Raw genomic sequence first — 24,615 nt, forward strand, 5'->3', positions numbered from 1 at the left:
TCCCTATTTTTTTCTTTCAAAGGATTCATACAACTACATTGTACCTGGGGGCTTGAACAGGGACAGCACAGTGATCTCATAAGTATTACCACTAGGAAGTGACATTTTTCCTCCTTTTGTTCTGCTAGGTCCCTACAGACTGCCGTTCAATTATTGGAGACATTCTACTTAAAGGCAGGAAGGCTGCATTTTCAATGTAGATAAATTTCTGATTTAATTTTCTGTGTGACTGAACTAAATCAAATATGATTAGTCCATGAACACTCTTGAAGTGAAGATTATGACCCTTATCAAAGAGCCTCATGGAGAATAACTTGAAATCAGATCAGCAGGCTCTAAAAATATACTTTGATATAAACATTAGCAAAAATGGCCACAATACTCACAAAAATACTTGTCTAACATGCTACCAATCCTAAGGGGAGGTGGGGGTGGGATTTATTTTGGCTCCTATGAATTAAAAGGTTGCTAAACTCAAGGACAGACATACGTAACAACTGAATATGCCTCAGGTAAGTGCTTTATCGCATTTTTATCTTTAATCCTTTTTTCAGCAGTACATGCCACTGAAGGTCCTGATGCCAGTTTACACTTCTTACCCATGCATATCTTCCCTGCGAGTGAATTTTTTTTTCCATGGTGAGGGCATATGTTCCTGTTACCTGCATACAGAAAAAAGAGCCCAACTGTGAAGCTCCTACTCATACTGAATAGCACCTTACTCTTGCTATTGAAATCAATGGGACTACTTGTGGCGTTAAGCTTCAGCATACATTAGGGACTCGTCACCTAGGCCTGTGTGCATTCTGCATGAGCATCAAGGTGGGGTTTGGCTAACCATGGCTCTGAGCGAATACACACACTTTTGAGAAAAAATATGACTTCACTGTGGCTTAACTTCAAGGGCTCCCACACTTTTTACCTCTTTTGCATACAACCCTATTGAACCAAACCTGTTAACCTGCCTAATGCTAGCAGGGTTTTAGCTCCAGCTATACTGAGCTCAATTATATTTACTGGGGGGGAAGTTTGAGTTGGGATGGGTTGGAGCAATAGCAGAAGGGCCTTAGGGAGCCCTGGATGGTTTTGTCTAGCTCCACCTGCCTTATTAATAATACAAATATTTTACATTGCTTTAGCACATGGCAGTTCCAAAGTACTGTAGAAGCCTGTCCTAATTAACCTGTTAACTAATAAATGCCATGTCCTTATGGAACACAAATACCTAATCCTGTATTATGCTGCTTTATTACTTTTCTTTCTGCAAAGGTGTATGTTTTTCACTTATGTACAGGAATTCATCTTCAACTAGTCAATAAAGAACAACAACGAACTATAAATACTTGCAGAATTTGTTCCACACTGGGTTATGTAGTCAAGGGTTTGAAACAGTCCTTTTATTATTGATATATTTTTTTACTTTACAAATAATTATATATAGTTACACGTGTCCCTTCACAGAAGGTACATTAAAAACAAAAAGCTTGGATCATCCAAAATAAACACTTTGTTGTTCATTAATATAAAACGGACTGATATTTCTAGTAAGAGACATATCCAAACCACTGTTCATCCAAATTTCTTGCATTATCTGTTCTCGGCGCTCTATCCTTTCAGCCAGTTCAGCTGCTTCTGTTGAATTATAACCCGAGTAAGAAGTCCTATAAAACCCTGTTAGCTCATTTGGCAAATCTGAATCCAAAGAATCTTCCTCTTCTTCATCATCACTGTGATCATCTGCTTTGTCACTTTCCAGCACTGAATGATCTTTCATTCTGTGCAGTTTTGGGAAGTCGTTAGTGCACGACACATGTATCACCAAAGCGCACAGTGTGAAGACTAAGCCAATACACACACTAGACACAAACAGGAGAGCAGCTCTTTCAGGGTGATCTAAAATTCAAAACAAAAAGCCAGACTTAAAACATCTGTAAACAAAAGCTGAGAACGGATACAAAAGTCAGCGGTCATTTCCAAAGAGCCCTACATGATGTTGGGTAAGTTTGGCACTTCGTTAGCCTTATCTGCCATGCAACAAAAAGTCTGTATACATGTAATCTAAATCCTGTCTAGTCAATTTCTTTAATTACTGTGCAAAAAGACTTGCCCCTAAAAGTATTAGGCTGTGTGTTATGAATAGTTTACTAGCACTCTTAACAACTGGCTGGTGGCCATGCCACCTTTTCCAGCCCTCTTGCCATAGTGGGCATGGCCTGGGAAAAAGGGGGCATGGGCAGAGAGCTTCTGTGTTCTGGTGAACTCTGGTTGCCAGAATAGTCCCTTGGGCTGTTGCAGCCTTCATGACAAAGGGTACATCTACATTTGAGCTGGGAGGTGTGATTCCTAGCTAGCGTAGGCGTACTCTGCTCTAGCTAGCATGCTAAAAATAGCAGTGCAACCAGGGTAGCCAGGGTAGTGGCTCTGGCTCGCCGTCTGAGTACATACCTGCCCAGCCCCCCTGGATACATTTAGGGGTTAGCCCCCAGATACATGGCTGCTATCTCCAGATACACAGCTATATTTAGTGCTCTAGCATAAGCAGCACTCATGTGGGTACATCTATCTCACCTGAGAATAGCACCTGTGAGCTCAAATGCCACTCAGGACCAGACCAACACGTGCAGTCTGAGTATCAGGGAAACCCAAAGGTATCTTACCCATTTGCAGCTTTCCCGTCCCCCAAGCTGTCACATGCCAAATGGCAAATCCTGATGATCTGAGCCATAATCTGCAGTCACTCCATCTCGGGCTGTGCTCTTGTCAAATGTCATAAGTAAAGGCCAGAGAATGCCAATGTACAAGGGGGTGCAGAGGGGCTACCCAAACCTCCTGATTCTGGTATGTCCATTCTGGTTCACCAAAGAATGTCATGTGAGGTCTCAAATAAAAGCTGGTGTCACACTGGTCAGCAATAGCATTGTGAAATGAATGTACAGATAATATGTAAGGAGTTATGCATAGATACTAAAAATATGTTCTTGAGTTTGTGTCGAGAGACTAGTCACCAGCATAGGTGAAAAACAGGTTCTCTCCAGAAAGGTTTATCTATCTGACTGTTCTCATGTAAATTAAGTGTTGTATGTTTCACAGTGGGTCTCCTATAACCAGTCTCACCTGAAGGCAAATGAAGGATTGCAAGAATTTTAAAAAGAAACTAAGCAGAAAGGAAAAGCAGTGGGGGGAGGAGTGGAGCACAGAGAACTCCATCTGCAGGTACACATCAAATGTTTACTCCACTATATTTGGGAGGGAAAGAAGACACCTGGGCACCCTTTACTGAGGAAGAAAAGGATAGCACTTTTGCTTCATGAAAAAAAGGAACCTCAATCAGGCTAGATTGAAAATGCTGCTGTGAATTTTGGGTGAGATAAGCTTCTTTAGATAGAAGGTTAAGTTTAGTCTCTAGAAAGTGTGTTATGATTTTGTTTTATATGTAACCGTTTGTTTCTGCTACCCATTATCACTTAAATCTCTGTTTTTTTATAACAAACATTCTTATTTTCACTGTACCTACATCTAAGTGCTGGGGTGTAAAGAAAAATGCTGTTCTTAATTGAATCTTACACGCTGGTGTACTGTTCCTTCGGGAACAGCAAGCCTGGTAATGCTGTGAGTGTTCTGTGAATAAGGGGCTGGACACTGCTGGGAACACTCTGAGAACTCAGGAGACTGGTGTGTGCCTGTCCCTACGTGTACAACCAGACTAAGACCTGTTGAGGCCTGGAAGGCACTGCTTGTGCTGCCAGAGGCTGTTGGTTTCAGGGAGCTGATGCACAGCAGGCAGAGACGCTGCTTCATGGTGAAGGGCAAGTGACGGCAAGGTGCCTCACAACCCTGGTGTAATGGGGTTGACATCTACCTCTCACAAATGCCCTCTTTTGGTATGGTATGTCTGCAGTCTTTCCATTTATGGTGACCCATCAATAGTGTCTCAGGTGGTCCGGCTGAGTCACACACACTGTCTGTATGTGAAACAGAACAAACCCTTTCCAGAGTACACAGTCTTTAACTTGCCCCAGGCATGGTATAGGCCATATCCTCAAGGCTTCTTCGCTGGAGACACTGTCTTCCTGTGGCCCTCCCTGGGCTCAGTCCTTACTCAGTCCTAGCAGTCATCCAGGAGATCCTTCTTTGCTCCCCCGGTCCCAGCCTGCAGACTATCTTAGGCTCAGTTCCAGCAGCGAGCCAGGAGCTCTCTCTTGCTCCCCTGGTCCCTTCCCACACTGAGCTGTCCATGGTCCTACTTCTCTTTCAGACAGTCAGGAACACAGTTCTCCCTCCTCCAACTCCAGGCAGTAACTGACTGATGCTCTGTTCTGCGGCTCCTTTTATATGGTCCTGCTGGGCCCTGATTGACTGCTCCCTGAAGCCTCTCTCATTGTTGGCAATTTCTCCGCAACCACTCTTGGCCGCTTGGAGGACTTCTCTTCTGCTCCTCTCTGAGATGGAGTGTGGCAGGACCCTGAGGCCTCCAGTATTTGTATGAGAGACCTCTAAAGCAAAGGTGTGCTACAGGAAGGTGTGATGGTGACTCAGTAGGGAATACTCTTGTATCTGATTCAGTAGTTAATGTCTTTCCCAGTACAGTGCTAGGGGACACTGTGTTGCAGCGGTGTCATATTTCAAATGTTATGTAAAACTAAAGCCGTAATTGCTTGTGCTCATTTACAGATTCCATGACCTCTTCTGAAAGAGTAGAAATGTTGGCTCCAGGGCTGCTCCCAAATTTCAACTTGTGGTGTTATAGTCTGTCTACCTACATTTTTTTCTCAGTTTTCAGTTAGCTGGTGATATTATTGATACGAGCTGGGTGATACCTTGTTATGGGTTGAGTTGAAAGCCCATTGAGAGTGGTAGGTGTGAACTCATCCTTCATTTAATATAATTGTAAGCATAAGCCCCACTGAAGGCAAAAAATGTGTGTGAACCCATTCAGGAGTTTTTGGCTGAATGCTGTTTTGGGTAGGAGTGTGTGTGTAGAAGAGAGTCGCTGTAGTTAATCCACCTCCCTGAGAGGCAGTAGCTAAATCAATGGAAGAATTCTTTTGTCCTAGCACTGTCTACACTAGGGTTTAGGTCACTGCTAGGTTTAACTACGTCACTCAAGGTTGTGGATTTTTCACACCTCTGAGTGATGTAGCTAGGTCAACCTAACTTTTCAGTGTAGATCAGCCCTGAGAATGAGAGACAACCTAAAGGAGCAGCTGAAAGCTGAAGGTGGCTGACTCTGGAAGAACCCTGGGAAGAGATTTTTGGGTTATGGGTGCAGGCTAAAAGAGTGCTCTTGGTGCTGGGAGCAAAAGAAGCTGTTTCTTGCTATTTGATCCCCTTTGCATTCAGAGACACAGGATTTTGTACATTCTTTGTAAATAAACAAAACTGGATCAAAAAAACTCCTATTACCAATTTCTACTTCTAACTGGAATATCTATAGGGCCCCAAACTTTGACTAGCCACTCAGATCTAAAAGGGGCAACATTATCTTATATTTATTTTCCTAAATCCTGCTTTGTAGGGTTGCTGGGTCAGAATTCCCACATCGCCAATGGTGGACACAGACTGAACATCCAACTAGACCATCTTAAAGATCTAGCTAGAGGTTGATCTGGGTGGCACTCTGCAACAAGACCACGTCCCTTTGGGATTTGCCTTGATGATTGGTGGTGGTGGTGGTGGCAATGGGTCAGAATTCCTGTCATGTGCCATCCCAGAGGTGGCTGAATTTTAATTGTGCTTCAGTGATCCTTGTATACACGGACCAAAACTTCCAGAAATGGATTCCTAAAGATAGGCTCCTACATAAGTGCCTAATTTTCAAAAGTGCTGAGCACACAGCGGCTCCCATTGAAATCACTCATTTTAAAAATCTTGGCTGCAGCCTCTAAAAGAGTTTGGGATCCTTCGGGATGGAACATATTACATAAATGTCAGTTGCTATGTTATGATCGTCTCACCCTCCCGGCAGCGTGGTAATGCTCTACCAGCACAGTTACTAGAAGTAACAGGATTACCAAACACAGTACAAGGAGGGGGAAAAAACCCAACGTTTTCCTACCTCTAACGTAAGCAAATGTAGCCAAAGAGTTGCTAATAATAATTCCATCTTTCTTTGGAAGCCTTGATTCCCTGGGGTCAATGTTTATATCTGTAATGTGAAAATACAAGACAAATTCAATTACAGTATGTTACGCTTGATAATGCTACTAAATTCTAATTTTTCATTCAAGTTCTTTAAATCCAACAGGTCATCTAACTGAACTCGTGGAAAAATGTAGGACTGACAGTGTTATAGTTTCAGGGACTTTGCAAAACATTAGACCAAACCCGTGATCTACAAACAAAAATATAACGGACAGTTAGAAAACTACGAAGTTGTTATTAAACAGCAGCTATGACCAATCCCATTTAGTGCCTGAACCAAAGCCCAATGAGGCCAAAGGAAAGATTCCCAATTACTTCACTGAGCTTTCGATCAGACCCTAAATGAATCACTTCCCAAAACAATCTCTGCAGTATCCTAGAAATGGTGGCAATAGAGCCGAGGTGGGCAAACTACGGCCCACGGGCCACATCCGGCCTGTGGGATCCTCCTGCCCGGCCCCTGAGCTCCTGCCGCAAGAGTCTAGGCCCCGGCCCGTCACCAGCAGCCTCAGCTCACTGCTCCGCCGGCGCCGTGCTCTGGGCGGCAGGGCAGTGAGCTCCTGGGGCAGTCCAGCGGCAGAGCCCGGCCTGACCCGGTGCTCTGTGCTGCGTGGTGGTGGCATGGCCCGGCTCCAGCCGGGCGGCATGGCTGTAGTGCTGCCAGCCACCAGTGCTCCAGGCAGTGCGGTAAGGGAGCAGGGAGTGGGGGGTTGGGGTTGGATAGAGGGCAGGGGAGTTCAGGGTGGTGGTCAGAGGGCAGAGGTGTGGATAGGGGTCAGGGCAGGAACAGGGAGTTGAATGGGGGCAGGAGTCCCGGGGTGGGGGAAGTAAGGAAGGAGAGTGGGGGTTGGATGGGGCGGCGGGGGGCAGGGGTTCCGGGGCAGTCAGGGGACAGGAAGAAGGGGTGGTTGGATAGGGCAGGGGTCCCAGGGGGAAGTCAGGAATGAGAGGAGGGGTTGGATGGGGCAGCGGGGGGCAGTTAGGGGCAGGGGTCCAGGGGCGGTCAGGGGACAGGGAGTGGGGGTTTGTGGATGAGGCAGGGGTCCCGGGAGGGTCGTCAGGGAACAGAGGGGGTTGGATGAGGCAGGAGTCCCGGGGGGGGGAGCAGATAGGAGGTGGGGGCCGGGCTATGACTTCCTCCCCTAACTGGCCCTCCATACAATTTCCGAAACCCGATGCGGCCCTCAGCTCAAAAAGTTTGCCCGCCCTTGCAATAGAGGATGTGTGCTAGCCACACCATTCATTTTCTCCGCTGTTCACAAAATTACATTTCAGCCTTACTCATACATGGTTATCCAGTCTGAAACAATCATATACTCAATGTTACTGTTCACATCTCTTGACCACAGTTAAGAAAGATGTACAATAGTTATGGATAACAACAATGTGCCCATGTCCCAGTGATGGAAATGTCAAAATGCAATATGTTTAAAGTTCTGTTTAAAGTGACTTCAGTGGCTTAATTAAAGATCACAGCTCATAGTATGTAGTGTAAGGGGATGGCTAGAAGATAACTCGTTTTTTATGTGCAGTTTCCCCTCTACCTTATTCCAATCTCAATTTAATAAATTAATAGACAAGAATGAAATATGCTAAGACATTAATAAGATTATACTGTGCATGGCTGCTTCCCAGGGAATGAAAGTGACCAGACTGAGAAGCAGCTGAGGAGAACAGCGATGAAAATGAACAGTACAAGTGTTGCTACTCTGATTCTTGAGGAAATCTTGTGTATATAAACACATTGTTGATCAAGGTTGCTTTTTTCAGAAAATCTTTAGCTCTGTAGACAAACAACCACATCATGTAGCTTGTTTGGTTTGAACATGCAGTTTCAGGCAAATGACTTCTCCACACTTTAAGGCACCCCTTTAAATATTCAGAAGCGCTGGCAGTGAACTACAGCGCACATTGGGCATGTGCGTTCTGGAGAAGAGACAGAATTCCTGGCTGTGCCTCCTCAAAAGGTGGACATAACGAGGCAGCGATTGGCACACTCGGGTCCTGAAGAAAAGGGGTAGCTCCTCACTTACCAGAGCCACTGAGCATCTATTGAGTCAACAGATTCTTCCACAGGAATAGGTGTGGGAAGCATGTCCTCACCCCTCAGCTGCAAGCTTACCAGCTTCACCTCTCAAATTTAGGACCAAATCTTGCAATCCTGGCTCGAGCCAACATCTTATATATATTTTACAGGCATTTGGACTGCTGGATTTGGCCCACAATAACTTATTTAATATCAGGCCCTAGAATTTTGCCTTTGTTCCTGAATGGATTTCTCATTGTGAAATTCCCACATTACAGTATCATCAGAATCTAATTGTGTAGAACTCATTCTATTGATGATAAAACATCTTTTTTTTTTTTTTTAGCATCTTTCAGCGGTCAGAGCCAGTTTTAACACATGATTTTACTATTTCCCCCTCTTTATTCTAATACAGCTATGTCCATCTGTGATCAGACATATTTCCTATTTTGACTTAAAGACAAATGATGGTAATAAAACCATAAAAATTACCATATTCACCGTCGTTCTGCTTCAGAGAAGGATTTAGATTAGAAATCATTGGATCAACTGCTGTAAGTATGATTTTGGGAACTAAAAAGAAAAAAGAAAAATTGTGCACTGTCAATTTTAAGAACATTACGCTGTCTGAGCTGTTATCTTAATCACACTGCAAATAAGGAAAATTCACTATAAACTATGGCCCAGAATAATAATCAAACCCATCATTAATCCATTTTAAATGTGCACAATCAACACCTTTATGATTACTGTAACACAAAAGACCAGGGCTGTAATTTTCTGCAGGCCTCGTCCACTAAAGAACATTCATACAAAGGCTCTAGTCCTGCAGCTGAATTCGCACAGGCAGACCCTTGTGTCTGCATGCAGCTCAAGTGCAGCCAATGTGGCTGCATGAGGGTGGTAGGGTCTGCTCTTCTGGGTTGGACTGAAGGAACAGGGCCAGAGTTTGTGCTCCCAGAGCCACAGTTACCGAAAGAGCTAAATTTCTCCTGTTAATAACAAAAGATTAATCAAATGGAGAGCAGTTTTCTTTCTTTCAGGGGCAAGATCTTTCTTTTTCTGCTGCTTTTCTTACGTTCCTACTTGTAGTCAAAAGTAATAGATGCTAAAAGAAACAAGTTCTTGTTAAATCCCTTAGCTCCAGGTGAGAGCAAGGGTCTGGACTGCTGCCAAAGATCTGTCTCACAGGGCATGGTTTCCATAAGACATAACTATCCAATAGCTAGATCCAGCTTTCGGGACCAAAAGGAAATGCCAATGAACAGGAAATAATGAGGCATACTTTTGATAGACCTTAAATTGTGCCAACCGCTGCTTTTGATGAGGAGAATAGATCAAGTCTGTAACGGTCAGTAAAGAAAAGTTTGAAGCTCTGTGTGACGTGCTCTGTGACTTTCCTGAGGAGAAGTTTTTGTTCTACTTCAAGTGGTGGACTCTACTAGTATTCCGTTGTGGGTGTGTATGCACTCCATGTGCCAGAGAGCCTGCAGTGGAATACAGAGACCACACAACTTGAAGAACTCCAGTTACGGTAAGGTAAATAACCGGAGAGTGTTCCAGATGGAATGAGCTCTTAGGCCATGTCTACACTATGGTGCTGCAACTGTGTTGCTGTTGTGTAGATGCTTCGTACAGCGACAGAAGGAGTTTTTCCATCACTGCAGTTAATCCACCCCTCTGAGTGCTGGTAGCTACATCGAAGGAAGAATTCTTCCATTGACTTAGCCAGAGCTACACCGGGAGCTATTTCAGCTTAACTACAGCCTTCTGGGGTGTGAACTTTTCACCGGAGTGACGCAGCTAGGTTGATCGAAATTTTAAGTGTAGACTAAGCGTTGGTCTGAGTGGCCAGAGAACTGTTTCCTTTTAATTAACTTATTGTTCTTCTGCATTTTAGTGGATTTAATTTGGAAGCTTTCACACTTTTCTTACAGGGATTAAAATGATCTCAAATGAAGGCACATTGTGTACATGTTAAGAGCTCACAAATCCTGTGTCAGATGAATGGGTCCTTCAGTTATACTGATCTTGGCACCTATTCACTGTACTATACAAAGACAGACTGATGGAGTTTCACACGCATTTGGAAAATGGAAGACATTTCAGGTATGAAACTAATGTTTGCCAATAAACTGTGTAAAAGAAGATTGACAGGAACAGAGTGAAGTCCAGTCCAAGGGGTTGAAGTACAGTTTTACTCTGAAAAATCTGAAAGATCTGAAAGAGGACAGAGTTGCAGCTAGCCCTGAAACTGGGACAGATATTGTCTATGTTAAAATCCAAATCTCGAGTGAGGAGAAACCACCAGCTCAGAGAGGAGGAGGTGAGAAGAAATTCTGAGGCAAAATCAGGAACATCTCTCAAAGTACATAGTTAGTGGATTTACAATTGAGAAAGCCGTGTATTTCTGAACAGAGGCATTCCTTACCACTGTGTTGTGCTATCAATTCAGTTCTGTTTGGCTTCAACAGGCAAATTGCTTTAGCAAAGTAAAACTTGATATACTGCCATAATCAGAAATTTCTATGGAGAGGTTTGCTTTAAAAACATACTACTGTACCTATCCACTGGGAGTCTTTTATCAACAGGAGCTCCCACCCTGTGTGTGGAATTTCAAGAATTCAAAACTCTTCTTTTCTCATGGCTACTAGATGATCTGTAAAATAGTTAGAGCTGCAAATCACTTGCTAATGCTTCAGATTGCACAGTTTAGTAGTGTTTGGCAGAAAAAACCTGCAAAATGTGCCAGCAACACAGAAGAATGTTATCTACTACCTGGTTTATGTATCTTTGCAAAACCACTACAATGATTAATAGTATGAGTTATCTTATCACATACATACCCCTCAGCCCACAAATAAAGAACAAGGTGTCATAATTATTGTTAGCGTAATTAAAGGGAATTCCAGTAACTCACTTTTATAAAAGGACCAACAATACAGAATTTACTGTCTAAGCATATTATGTATTAGCTCCATGGCAAGCCTCCAGCTCCTTCTTCATAAAAATAAACATCAATCTTCATAATTCCTCTCACCTGAAGGCTAACATATGAGGGTAGATTCTTAAAAGCTCTAAAACATACCTTTAAAAATCCCCTATTGTGCCTGCAAGGAACCTGCCTTCTAGATAATCCATAGACGATCATTGTTTTCTCTGATCTTCAGATATATGGCACTGTACAACTAAAATAAGAATCAATCCCAATATGGCTACTTATTGCCAACCATGCAAGTAAACTCTGAGTACTGCTTATTTGGGCCTCTCCAATGGGAAGACCTGCCAGAGGTAGACTCAGAAAACTCCACAGTGTTTCCCCATAGAGTTAATTTGGCATATTCCCCACAAGGAGGGGAGGAGATTGCAGCTGCAGAGGGGAAGGGGCAGGGTGCACAGCTTTCAAATCTATGAAGTCCAAGGATCTCTGGTGATATTGCCAAGAGTTAACACCTCCTTTCGACTGGAAGCACAGATTGCTGCGATTGGCTTCACCAGTTATACCAGTATCTTACCTCAGTGCTCAGGCCAGGGGGTAAGAAAAAGCAGGCATGGGGGGAGTTAATGATACTATTGCAGTTTCTGTAGTGTAGCAGTAGGGGCCTGATCCAAAGCCCTCTGAAGAAGTTATTGGAAAGACTTGGATCAGGCTATATGTAAGCTGCCTACAGGAGCTAGCTACTTCCCTTCTGGCTAGATGCCACCCTTACCCAGCTGCCAAAAATGCAGAGCCCCAGTTATTTGGTGCTCAGGTGCAATGACATGTGCAGGCTTCTAGGGGGCACAGACCATGCTCCCTCTCTGGTCTGGGGGCTTTTCTGCCCCACACACCGACCAACTGTTGGGAGCCTCTGGTGTTTTTTGAGCAGAACCATTAAAATAAACCCACTACTGGGCAAGAGCAGTTATTGATCAGGACATACAGGAGAATGAAAACACAGACACAGGGATGGAATTTAAAGTGGAAGGATGTTACGTTATTCATTTTTAACTTTAATGGAGTGGGTTAACTCTCCCCACCCCCAATACCAAAAACATATTTGGGTTCAATGTGGGTGTTAACTGACCTCTATGCCAAATATCTAATGTTCAGGGTTGGACCTCTTCAGCCTCTCCCCTAGGATTCACCTCTCCCCCAATCCTCTGGCTCTCTTCCCTTTGAGGGAGAATGAGGGTACAAATGTGGGCACCTGTCTGTGAAGACTTATGGTCTCCCCATTTTTCACCAGCATACTCTTATTCACCTTTGGGAACTGGCCCCTCTGAGCCTCTCACCCACACTGGCCACTGGTTGCAAGCTGTGTCAAAATTACAAACTAATTTATAAACCTACAACTTTTAAATCTTATCTTTGCTCTCTATTTACCTAAAACTAGGCCTCCAGGATGCTGCTAAGAAGGTGGAAAAACCCACCAGGAACCTTGTCAATCTTGCCCTGAGGGAAAAATTCCTTCCTAATCCCAAAACCCGGCAAACAGTTCAACAATTCAAACTATACCTCCACAACAGAACAGGAAGCAGCAACCACAGCAGAATTGCTACTGCATACTGTGGCCTTGGCTACACTTGTGAGTTACAGCGCAAATTCCCCGTCCACACTGGCAAGGCACGTAGAGCGCACTGACTCCGTGGCTAGAGCGCTCCTGGTAATCCACCTCGGCGAGTGGAATAACATTTGATGCGCCCTGGCTGGAGCGCCGCAGCGCCATTGTGGACACCCTAGCCTGTTAATGCACTCTGATTGGCCTCCCAAAGTGTCCCACAATGCCTGTTCTAGCCACTCTGGTCATCACTTTGAACTCTTCTGCCCTGCCCTCAGGTGACCAACCGTCAGACCTGCCCTTTAAATTCTCTGAGAATTTTGAAAATCCCCTTCCTGTTTGCTCAGCCAGGCGTGGAGTGCTCTCAGCGAATCTTTCCAGGTGACCATGCCTCCACGCTCCAGGCGATTCCCAGTATGGAGCAATGGCGAGTTGCTAGACCCCATCAGTGTTTGGGGGAGGAAGCTGTCCAGTCCCCAGCTGCACTCCAGCCGTAGGAATTACTATACCTTCAGGCAGATATCAAGGGACATGATGGAAAGGGGCCATGAGCGGGATGCACTGCAGTGCAGGATTAAAGTGAAGGAGCTGCGGAATGCCTACCGCAAAGCCCGCGAGGCAAACCACTGCTCTGGTGCTGCCCCCGCGACCTGCCATTTTTACAAAGAGCTGGACGCGATACTTGGCGGCGACCCCACCTCCACTCCGAGCACCACCATGGACACCTCAGAGTCCAGTGCAACAAGGCAGGAGGAGGAGGAGCAAAGCAGGAGCCAGGGTGCTGAGGCAGAGGAAGACACCCCAGAATCCCTAGATGCATGCAGCCAGGAGCTGTTCTCAAGCCAGGAGGAAGGTAGCCAGTCGTAGTGGCCGGTGCTTGGGGAAGGACAAGAAACATCAGAGGAGGTTCCCGGTAAGCAGCTTTTCTTTTGGGAAGGAAGTTATTTGGTGCGGGCTCTTGGGGTGAGGAGGGTTAGGGTTGCATGCATGCCTAGATGCAGAATAAGGCATTGATGTGCTCTCTCACATTGCAGTAATCTGCCTCAATGATCTCTTCAAAGGTCTCAGCCAGAAGTTGGGCAATGCGCTTGCGCAGGTTTTTTGGGAGAGCCACTGTGCTCCTTGTCCCAGTCAGGCTAACATGTCCACGCCATTGTGCCGTGAGGGGTGGGAGGACCATTGCTGCACACAGGCAAGCTGGATATGAGCCAGGGCAGAATCCACACTGCAGCAGAAGACCCTCCCTTGCTTCCCACATCACCCTCAGTAGCAAGATATCTTCCAGTACGAACTCCTGTGGAAAATGTGGGGAGAGTGTTCAGTATAGGGGCCCCTTGCTGCTGTTGGCCCTCCCCAAGGCACAGAAACTTAGAGGAAAGTACGAACATGAAACAATCAGTCACGCTTGACCCTGTGCTTACTCACCATTTTGGGGCTCCCGTGGGTTATGTGCGCTCACTTTGGGAAGGCCAAATTATACTATTGTGTAGACTGTGCTTGCCCTTAAGTAAGGGGGAATCATTGCTCTGTCTGGTGTGAACAATGCTGCCTCTGTTAAGTGTTGCATTTTGCCTTTACAGATGCAACCTTGAGATCTCAGCCGTCCCTTGTTATCACCAGCCGAAAGACTCCAAAGAATCAGAAAGAGGCCATGTAAAAGCAAGGAAGACATGTTGCACGAAGTAATGCAGCATTCAAGTAACGAAAATCGAAAAGTGCAGGAGGGGCGGGACAGTGAAAGGAGGATCCGCCAGCAGAATGAGGAGCGCTGGCACATAAGCGCGGATCGCCGGCACCAAAGCACGGATCGGCTGATAAGCATAATGGAGCGCCAAGCGGACTCTATCCAGGTGCTCATAGCCATGCAGACGGAGCAGTACCGCGCTGGCCTCCCCCCCCCCTGCAGCCCTTGTCCCAATACTCTTTCCCTTGTGCCCCCATGTCACCTCCAACCCACTTTCCCCAACATCCAGGTTCTTACTGCCACCAGCTGCCTCCAACACCTGTAGCTTCACCACCCAGCCCTGCAAACTACGACCCTTACCCAGTGCACTCAACCTCCATCACCATGCATTTTAGCCAGCCTGAAATGCAGCACTCATTGCACAGCACTCCAGACAGGACATATGCAAATCTGTGATTTTACCGTTCACCACCCCATCCCCTTACCCTTTCTGTTTCCCAAGCAGTTGTGTTTCTTTTCAATAAATGAATTTTCTGTTCAATAAATGGATTTTTTGGGCTTTGAAAACATTCTTTATTATTGCATAAAGTAAAAGAGACCTTAGCCCAGGAAAGAAATAGGCACTGCAAGTCAGCTTAGCCAACAGAAATTCCTACTAACATTGGAACCACTGCACTTCACTCCTGTGCAGGGCACCAGACATTACTGGTGGCTTCAGCCTCAAATTGCTCCCTCAAGGCATCCCTAATCCTTGCGGCCCTGCGCTGGGCCCCTATAATAGCCCTGCTCTCTGGCTGTTCAAATTCAGCCTCCAGATGTTGAACCTCCGACTTCCATGCCTGAGTGAATCGTTCACCCTTGCCTTCACAAATGTTATGGAGGGTACAGCACGCGGATATAACCACGGGGATGCTGTCATCGGCCAGGTCCAGCTTCCCATACAGAGAGCACCAGCGGCCCTTTAAACGGTCAAAAGCACACTCCACAGTCATTTTGCACTGGCTCAGCCTGTTGTTGAACCACTCCTTACTGCTGTCAAGGCTCCCTGCAAACTCGTGTCATATGCGTTACTCGCGTTGATATCGTCAGAGTCCTCACTGTCAGTTTGTAGCTTAAGGAGTAACTTGACTGCCAAACGTGATGCACTGGCGAGACTCGTCAGCATATTCCTCAGCAGTTCGGGCTCCATTCCCACAGACCAAAAGGGAAGACAGAGCACGCAGTACAAAAAACATTGAAAGATGGCGCCAAATGTGGATGGAAACACAGGGATTGCTGGGATGCGAACTGATGCATAATAGGGCATTGGCCCTGCCTGCCCCCTTCCCACAAGCCAAAGCGCCAGAATGGGAAGAGGTGCTCTGTGGGATAGCTGCCCATAATGCACTGCTCCCAATGCCACTGCAAGTGCCGCAACTGTGGCCATGCCAGTGCGCTGTCAGCTGTCAGTGTGGACAGACTGCAGCGCTTTCCCTGCTGCACTCTCCGAAGGCAGGTTTAACTCACAGTGCTCTACATCTGCAAGTGTAGCCATGCCCTGTGAGGGTGAAGGGGAGAGGTAAGAAAGACAGTGCCCATGAGCAGCCCCGGCCTATGTACCCGCCTCCTTGGGCAAGTGGAGGGTCCAAGGCTCCCCACAGCAACCCAGCCCCCCTGGGTGGCTCTTACCACAGCCCAGCTTTGGCTTCTGGCCTCGGGGCGGGGGGAGAGGAGGAGCAGGGGGTCCCATTGCAGGTGGGAGGTGTGGGGGCCCAAAAGTTCTTTGTGCCGAGGGCCCCAATAAATCTTAATCCACCTCTGGCTGCAGGGGTGCAGCTGCACTGGTGCTCCACTGTAGTGCTTTGGTGGAGATGCTACTTCTCCAACAGGAGAGCTTAGTTAATCCACCTCTGAGGGTGTGGCTACACTGGAAACTTCAAAGCGCTGTCACGGCAGTGCTTTGAAGTGCGCGTGTGGTCACATGCAAGCACTGGGAGAGAGCTCTCCCAGCGCTTCTGGTAATCCACTTCCACGAGGGGATTAGCTCCAAGCACTGGGAGCGCAGCTCCCAGCGCGCTGAGCCTGTCTACACTAGCGCTTTAAAGCGCTCCGACTTGCTGCGCTCCGGGGGGTGATTTTTCACACCCCTGAGCCAGCAAGTTAGAGCGCTATAAAATGTAAGTGTAGACAAGCCCTGAGAGAGGCAGTAGCTATGTTGGCAGGAGAAGCTTTCTAGTCAACATAGCTCTGTCTACACCGGGGGTTAGATTGGTATAACTCTGTCGTTCAGGGGGTGGATTTTTCACACACTTGAGCAATGTAGTTATACCAATGTAAGTCTGTGGTGTAGACCTGGCCTGAGACTTTACCCAGAGTAAGGAAATTCTCTGTAGGGGGAGGAACTTAGGTGTACCCATGTGGATCATATTTCAGGATCAGTGCCTTTATACAGTGCTTTGATTATGCTGAAGTGCTTTATAAAGGCTAACACAATACAACAGTGGATTTTCTTTACTTAGCTCTGCTGTAGATGAATTATGTGGAGCACAATTTAATATCTAGTGCATTTGTCAAGCACATATTTTAATTATTGCAATTTATGTTCTGTAGATCTCTAGCTGTGTGATTGTACCTACATCTCAGGTATTTTGGCATGTAGCTATAATAGGTTACAGATACTAACAGGAAGGCCAGGTTTAAGAATCCAGCTCTGGGCATGTGCGCTCATATATATATACACAACTTTGCATTATTATGCTCTGTAAGTAGAATGAGGTCTTCAAAATTATCACATATTTGCTCTTACCACATGCATAGCTGACATTAAGATATTTTTTCACTCCAGGCAGGCACGGACTTCCAAAATGGTTGTTGTTGACAATAATTTTACACCTTTGTTTCCCATAACACCTCTTTGATAATACTTCTAAAGCTGTATAGGAGAAACAGTCTGAAAGAAAAAAATTTGAAATGTTGGTTATATACATATACTTATGTTATCAAAGACAATATCTACTACATGCGTACTTATGAACCTGAACCTGTCATCCATATTCAGTCAAAACTCCCATTGATTTCCCTGAGTAGGACTGCAAAATTAGATCTTAGGTTTATTCATTGAATATAAACCTACGTTGCTAACTTCTACATTTGCCTTGCATTTGTTAGGAAATGGGATTTGTATATTTCTGTTGCAGGTCAAAAATGTGCTCCCAGTTTCAATAACATGCCATGTGCATTAATTTTATAAAAATAAACTCATCCACCTGGATTTTACATTGAAGGTGAAATGAACTGAATAGGAAAGTTTATGTACTGTACCTACCTGCTTTAATCTACTTCAGAAAAAGCAGAATATCTTTAAATGCTATTAATTTCTCACATGTACTAAACACAAATCCAACAGGAAAAATGCATTTTTGTCTTGTTTTTTAAATACGAAACCTTCTGAAATTGCAAGTGAGAAGAAGGTCATTGTTTTCTGGAGCTCTCTGCTCCCAACCAATATTATTTCATTTCCTTTGTGGCTTTCTATGAACGATGGATGCTTTCTTTTTGGAGTCTCCAGCTGGGGACTTTTAAGAGGTAAGAAATATATTTCGCTCCTTTTGACCACAAATGTCAGACAAAGAAGGCAGCTCGTTATCTTCTTCCTCTTCATTTCCATCTGGGTTGGCTAGTGCTACTTTAGAAGAAACATGCTAATGATCACAAGGAGTTAAAATAGGATTCACAATAGATTTAACACAAGGCAAAAATCAGTCACCTTTGAAAAGAAAATAGAGATTTCATATTGAGGTTTTTGACAAAAATAAAAATTCAAAATTTGAAGTCCAGAGATAGAACAAATCTGTAATGTATCGATTGAATTCTTTTAAATGCAGACCAGACTTAAGCAACTATGAGTAATTTGTAAACCTGAGTAGCTAGTCTGCGGATACTGCATTGTTTTGTTTGTTTTTGGTAAATGGCTTAGTGACTGGTAATCTTGAGATACATATTCCCTTGAAAGCAATTCTTAGCTATAAGAAAAAGCTGGTGACTCTTAACTCCAGCACTTTTGATGCGAGTCAGAAAACTATAAGAAACAAAATACTTTAGTTTGCAAAGTCTTCTGACCACATTACATATGAAGTCTGTCATAGCGGAATTTTATAAACTCAAAGCTGACAAAGAGAAGGAAGAGTTTTGATTCAATGACTCAGCTGTTTTAGTCTCCCTTTGGTGAGCTTGAACGCTGGAAGACAGAGTAGATTAGGTGGACATTTTTAGGACTCTTTAGGCAGCAAAATAGTTTATCTTGGCAAGTAAGAAAGAAACTAAAGAACATTCTGTAGAGGAACTATCAGATGATCCATACAGGAAGTGCTCATGATAATAATATTGTTCTTGCAAGTTTAATTATATTTTCTACAACCTTTCTTGCTCTGCTGTTAATTTTATTTATATGAATGGTGTCTTATATGAGGCTCAAGCCATTGGCCTGCTTATTTCATTCAAGTACAATGATATAATGAGAACATGTTTTATTTCAATGTTTTTAGGTGTTGGTTCATGTTGCTGTTCATGTTAATAACTCCTTTTAGTCCATATTCATGTTGACTTTGGGTTAGGCTCCTCTACCTGAGCCATTCTTGGCACATCACATAGATTGATAGGCTCTTGGCATCTAAATGTTTTGGAGGAAATTCCAGAATCTGCCTGATTTCATGTTGGGTGGATCCATTCAAACCTTTCATGCTAATTATTTGTCCTTTTTTTTCTTTTACAGGAAGGGGTAGTTTTTCTAGGCTTTACATGCAAAGTTTTATGACTAAAGAAAACTATTTAATTGTTCCCCATAGGCTAGCCAATGTTTAACAGCTAAACAATTCAGTTCAAAATGTTCTACAACTTCATGCATACTTTTTGTGTGTGCTTGTTATCTTTCCAGTAATTCCCCACAGTTAGAATGCTGGCAAACATGTGGTTCAGTTGGCAGGAAGTCTGTATATTTAATATTAAAGAGTACATTTTCAAGAACAGGCTCAAAATGTGCCCCTGCAATTTTGCTCATGCAAACCTCCCCAAGCAGAAATTACACAGATAAATCAAAGAGATGCCTAACCAGGTGAGCTACATATGCTATTCTCACATTCAAATTCAGGTTTTTGAATACACAGAATAGCAGGTGCAACTTATGGGACTGGATTGAAATATCTTTGACAATTTGGCCCAAGTGAGTGAGTCCATCCTTTTCTCGATTGAAGAGCCAACTTGTAGTAGTTGGTGCCTAGTTATTCTTCTTCCGCCATGTCACACTGTATTTTGGTTGTCTCACCTATTTCCTCTCTCTCTCCACTGTCCATTCTGAGCCTTTTTCTCTCTGTGTTCTTTTTCCCTCCTGTAGATTTCTAGTAGTTTTGCCTTCTATCCTTCATTCTCGTTTTTGTTCTTTACCTCGTTTTTTCATGCTAGCCCTGTCATTCCACTCTGTCCTCCTCTTGCTCCAAATTCCCCCACTTCGGTCTGCCATTTTTCCTCTCTCTCTCTCTGCTGCCACGGCTATATGTTCTCTCTCAGGCCTTGTTTCACTGCTAAAAAAGGTATACTTTATACCTCAGGGTAGCTAACATGTATGAGCTATCCTAAAGTAAAAGCATGGAGACTAGCCACTTTAGCTTTACTGTGCAGTAAACTAGATGAAGTCAATTCTATATCCCCAGTGGGGTAGGACCTCAACTAGTTTACCTCATGGTAAAACTAAAGTACCTTGTCTTCACTGTACATTTACTATCAGCATTTCTCAAACGAGGCCACTGTGGCTGCATGCGGCTACCAGCAGATTTTTTTGCGGCCTACAACAGCCTCCAAACCCTGGGCAGAGATTGGGGGCAAAGCAACAGCCTCTCCCTGCAGCACCCAGCTGTTGCTCCTGAATAGCTGTTAGCAATGGCAGCGAGATGCACTGCCTTGGTGTTTGTGCTGGCATCGCCAGCAGGGATTGGAGCCCTGCACTGCACAGCCTCCTCGGGGGCTCCAGGCAGCACGTCTGGATACACGTGGGGCTGGTGTGCACAGCGCTGGAAGCGGCTATGGTGTTTGGTTGCTGGGACGCTCCCTCGGTAGCTCACCCACTCCCACCGGGCCAGGGCCTGGGGAGCCTGGGATTCCACAGGCAGTTGGTGAGTTCCCGACTCACCTTCCCCAGGGTGGGCTCTTGCTGAAGGGCCACAGGAGGCAGGGACAGAGAGACGGGTTTGTCAGAGCAGCCACCAGCATGAAGTGATGGCCACACTCTAAGGCCACCACAAAATTTGTTGTGGGAACCCCTCGCTCATATGCATTTGTGAGCCTAGATCCCCCTTGTTTTCACACCCTACACACTACTGCAATAATATTTGTGCAAAATATGCCTTGTGAGGTGCAATATGAAAGCTAAGAACATGCTGGTTATTAATATAATTTTACAAAGCATATGTTAACATTATATGTAAAGTTAAGAATTCCATCTGCATGATGTTACTAGAACATGTTTAAGACCAGACAGCATAGCCTAGGTAAAAGGTGATAAACTAGTCTGTCCTAGACAAAGGAATGTGGGTTTACCTCAATTTACATATTAGCAATAAACAAAGCCATTGAGCTAAACTCAAGAGAGAGAGAATGAACATAGCTTGTGCACCCCAGAGAGACATAGGAGACTGAATCCCCAGTATGACAAAGGCATCTTTTTTGGGATATAAGGAACAGAGGGAGACTCCATCTTGATCCTTCACCTTAGGAGACAATGAAACCAAAAATTTGATCTCTGTGATGGATCCTAGCCAGTAAAAGTCTGGAAAGGAGATTGTGGGTGAGAGAAACCGTCATGAACAAAGATTATCTTGCTAGATTAAGTTTTAGTCTTCTATATGTGTGTTTTCACTTTTATTTGCTTGTAACCATTTCTACCTTTCCCGCTTGTACTTGGCGTCACTTAATACAAGCTCTTTTGTTAATAAACTTGTTTTGCTTTCATTATCAATCATCAGTGCTGGGTAAGTTCAGTGAAGTGTGTGCTTCCAGAAAGCTAACAGGCTGGACTGTTTTACTGTCTCTGTAAAGGCAGCAAACCCAAGGCTTTCTCTGTGAGGGTCCACTGAGAGGGACTGGTTCCTGCAGAAGGACAATTTTGGGGCAAATTTGGGGCTGGAAGGGTACTAAGGTCAGCCTGCAAGGAGTAACCAAGTTGAAAAAAGTCCAGGTGAGGCTTGTCGGCTGCTGGCAGACTGATGGGGTCAGAGTGCTGGACCAAAGCTGCCCAGCCACAGGGCACCCAGGATTACAAGGCAAACGGTGACCAAACCCCTCACGGGCCTGTGTGAACTCCCAAATGTTACAGCGTTACCTGTCCCAAGGTAAAAAGCACACATTTGTAAGGAATGAAAACAAGGCCTCTCTTTCCCTGAATCACTAGTGCTACAGGGCTCTTTGCAGTATGTCTCTTGTCACAAACTCTAGAGGGATCACCCTCATCTAGCACCACTCACGGGAGGGGAAGAATAAGCGTAGCTTAATGGAGGTCTGGAATAAGAGAAGTATTCCTAGGGGAGAAGGGTTAGTGGGCAACATGCAGGTGAGTCAGTCAAAGATACATAATAAATGCAATGTATCATATTACCACATCTGTGATGGGTAGATGTATGTATAAATAAATATGTTCACTTGTTGTTCAAAGGGAAAATTTAATAAAGTCAAAAACAGTCTAAAATATATCTGCCTCATCTGACCTGTATATTACATTATATTTGAAAAATTCATTTTTATGTCCATGTTATTTAATAAGAAAAATTAATCAACTTTCCTTCAATAATGGAAAGCAGAGAATAACACACCCTTCAAATGAGAAAGATTAATTCAAGACTGTGCAACCTTATGATATTTCTGGCAACAATGCTTTAAACACAGTAGGTAGACTGTATTCTGCAAACAGGATCCATTTTCCAGCTAAAGAGCATTACTTCAAAAAGAGTTTTTCTTTGAGGTCCCAGTTCAGCATGGAATTTAAACAAGTGCTTAACTTTAAGCATATGAGTGAATAGTCCCATGAACTCAATGGAACTAAAGTCTGTACATAAAGCTAAGCACATGTGTAAGAGTTTTCCTGAACAGAGCTGAATTTAAGCATGGACTAAGGTTTGAAGGTAAGCACATACTATTCTTTTTTTCTGGAATGCCTTAATGCTTAAATTAGATATGTGCTCGCATAGGTTGCTGAACTGTTACTTAAATGTTTGAAATGAATTGCTTGTGAAAGGTGGCTGATCGATGGAGCTGGAGGCTGAAGTCTTCCATCCACAGAACACGTATGATATAGAAAGTAGCAGTATAATCGTCTCCACACTGCCAGTTTACCTCACCCTTCTCTGAAGGGAGCCTCTCTCTCGAGAGAAGACAGTTAATTCTCCAGGCCTCTCTGCTGAGATTGCCAGCTAGGTGCCAATAGTGTTGGGTGGTGGGTTTTGTGAAGCAGACATTTAGCTGAGTGGAACTGAGGAATATGGGGCCTCAAAAAGGGGTTTAATACAGCAGGAAAATATCGGCTCTGACCTCAGTTATTTAACGAATTAGAAAGTCTTGTTTCCGGAGGAAGGGCTCTTTCAGCTCGTAATTAGCTTTAGTCAGAAATGTTTTGGAATGCAAATTACACCTAGCCGCTGTAGGCATAAATCGTTCAGGATTTAATTAGTAGCAATTCTTCTGATTTCTTAAGGCTTCTCACATTTCAGCCTGTACTCTCTTTTCCCTTGCACACAAACCTTGCAATTCCATGGAATGGCCAGAGCTGGCTGAAGCAGCAATTTTAGCCAAGCCTGTGAAACAATGTTCCGTCACTCCTTACTAATTGCTGTCCAGTACTATCCCACTGCCATGCACAGAGCCGGTGTAGCAATTGTGGGGAGGAGTTAATGAGATGGGTTTTTGGGATGCACCTCAAAATTAGACCAATTTTACTTAGATTGTAAGCTTTTTGCAGGCAGGGACTGTCTTTTTTTGGTCTGTGTTTGTACAGCCCCTAGCACAATAGGTTCTTGGTTCATGACTGGGGGTGCTAAGTGCTATGATAATACAAATAATAATAATTAATACATGTGTGAATGGGAAGAGGAGGTCCTTGCCAACTTCCGACCACAGAAGTAGAGCCCAGCTGCTTGTTCCTTTCATCCCTGATTACTGGTTTTCATGACTTTATGTTTTCAAGGGTGTCTCCTCAATAAAAAAAAGAGCTAGTCAGGACTTGCATTTTAAATAGTGTGAAATCTCTGCTTTCAGTTTATCAAACCAGGCTGGCTCATGCTTTGCAGAGCCCAAGGTCACTCTGGGAATAGGAATTGACTGGGGGAAACAATGCAATTCTGGAGCACACTAATGCTGGAAATTCAAAAAGAAGGACAATAACATCGCAATTTATGCAGGAGCATATTACATGGGGCCCAGCTTGTGCATCAGAAGACACTCAGTAATATTGTTAACTGTAGCAAATACATGGAATACATTGTGACAGGTTTCAGAGTAGCAGCCATGTTAGTCTGTATTCACAAAAAGAAAAGGTGCCACAAGTACTCCTTTTCTTTTTGGGAATACATTGTGTTCATGAAACATATTCCTGATACCTTTCAGTTTCAGATCCAAGTATGTGAGTAAACAAAGCACTAGATCGGGTTAAAAATACCACTTATGACTGAAACCATTCCTTGGATGTAAGTTCAATAATGAAAGACTGATCTCTCTCTTTGCAGAGAAACCATTTATGTGATTGTGTAGACAGCATCAGTCTCCAACAGGATTATCTCATGTTTTGGTCCTATGTTGAAGTGGACCCGAGTTCAGAATCCAGCCCTTATGGATTTAGCAAAATTTGTATCTATCTGATGCACAGAAACTTGCCAGCACAAGTGTGCAGGACAGACACGTGGTTCCTTATTCTTTGTGGGGTGATAACAGAGTACTGATAAACTAGAATTTGTTGCTGCAAACTTCTTAAATGTTTATCACTGCACTTTGCAGAAATCAGCTCCATATGTATATAGATTGGTTAAAGGGACTTCTTATTTTATTTTAAACTACAGTACCTAGAATACATTTTCAAATAATTCAGAAATCTAAGCTTCCATTTAAAAAAACACAAACCAACCTAAGTTGTTAACCTTTATGGTTGCAAGGATGTGGACATTACCTGATACAACTGTGTCTGCAAGAGTCTGCAGACAACTTGAAACAAA

At 44.1% G+C, this 24,615-nt stretch overlaps 1 protein-coding gene across 1 annotated transcript in view; it reads right to left on the minus strand.

Moving 5' to 3' along the window:
- Positions 1–1,418: 1,418 nt before the first annotated feature.
- EVA1C (eva-1 homolog C) overlaps positions 1,419–24,615 on the minus strand; it is a 62,550-nt gene continuing 39,353 nt past the window's right edge. Inside the window, exons 5-8 of the mRNA XM_084622962.1 lie at positions 17,178–17,321; positions 8,660–8,740; positions 6,056–6,145; positions 1,419–1,893 (exon numbers count right to left, since the gene is read on the minus strand). Of these exons, the coding sequence (XP_084479088.1) occupies positions 1,490–1,893; positions 6,056–6,145; positions 8,660–8,740; positions 17,178–17,321 (719 nt within the window). The 3' untranslated portion in view covers positions 1,419–1,489. The remainder of the gene's footprint in view (positions 1,894–6,055; positions 6,146–8,659; positions 8,741–17,177; positions 17,322–24,615) is intronic.

The sequence above is a fragment of the Lepidochelys olivacea genome, assembly GCF_965140295.1.
Source record: "Lepidochelys olivacea isolate rLepOli2 genome assembly, chromosome: 1".
NCBI lineage: Eukaryota > Metazoa > Chordata > Testudines > Cheloniidae > Lepidochelys > Lepidochelys olivacea.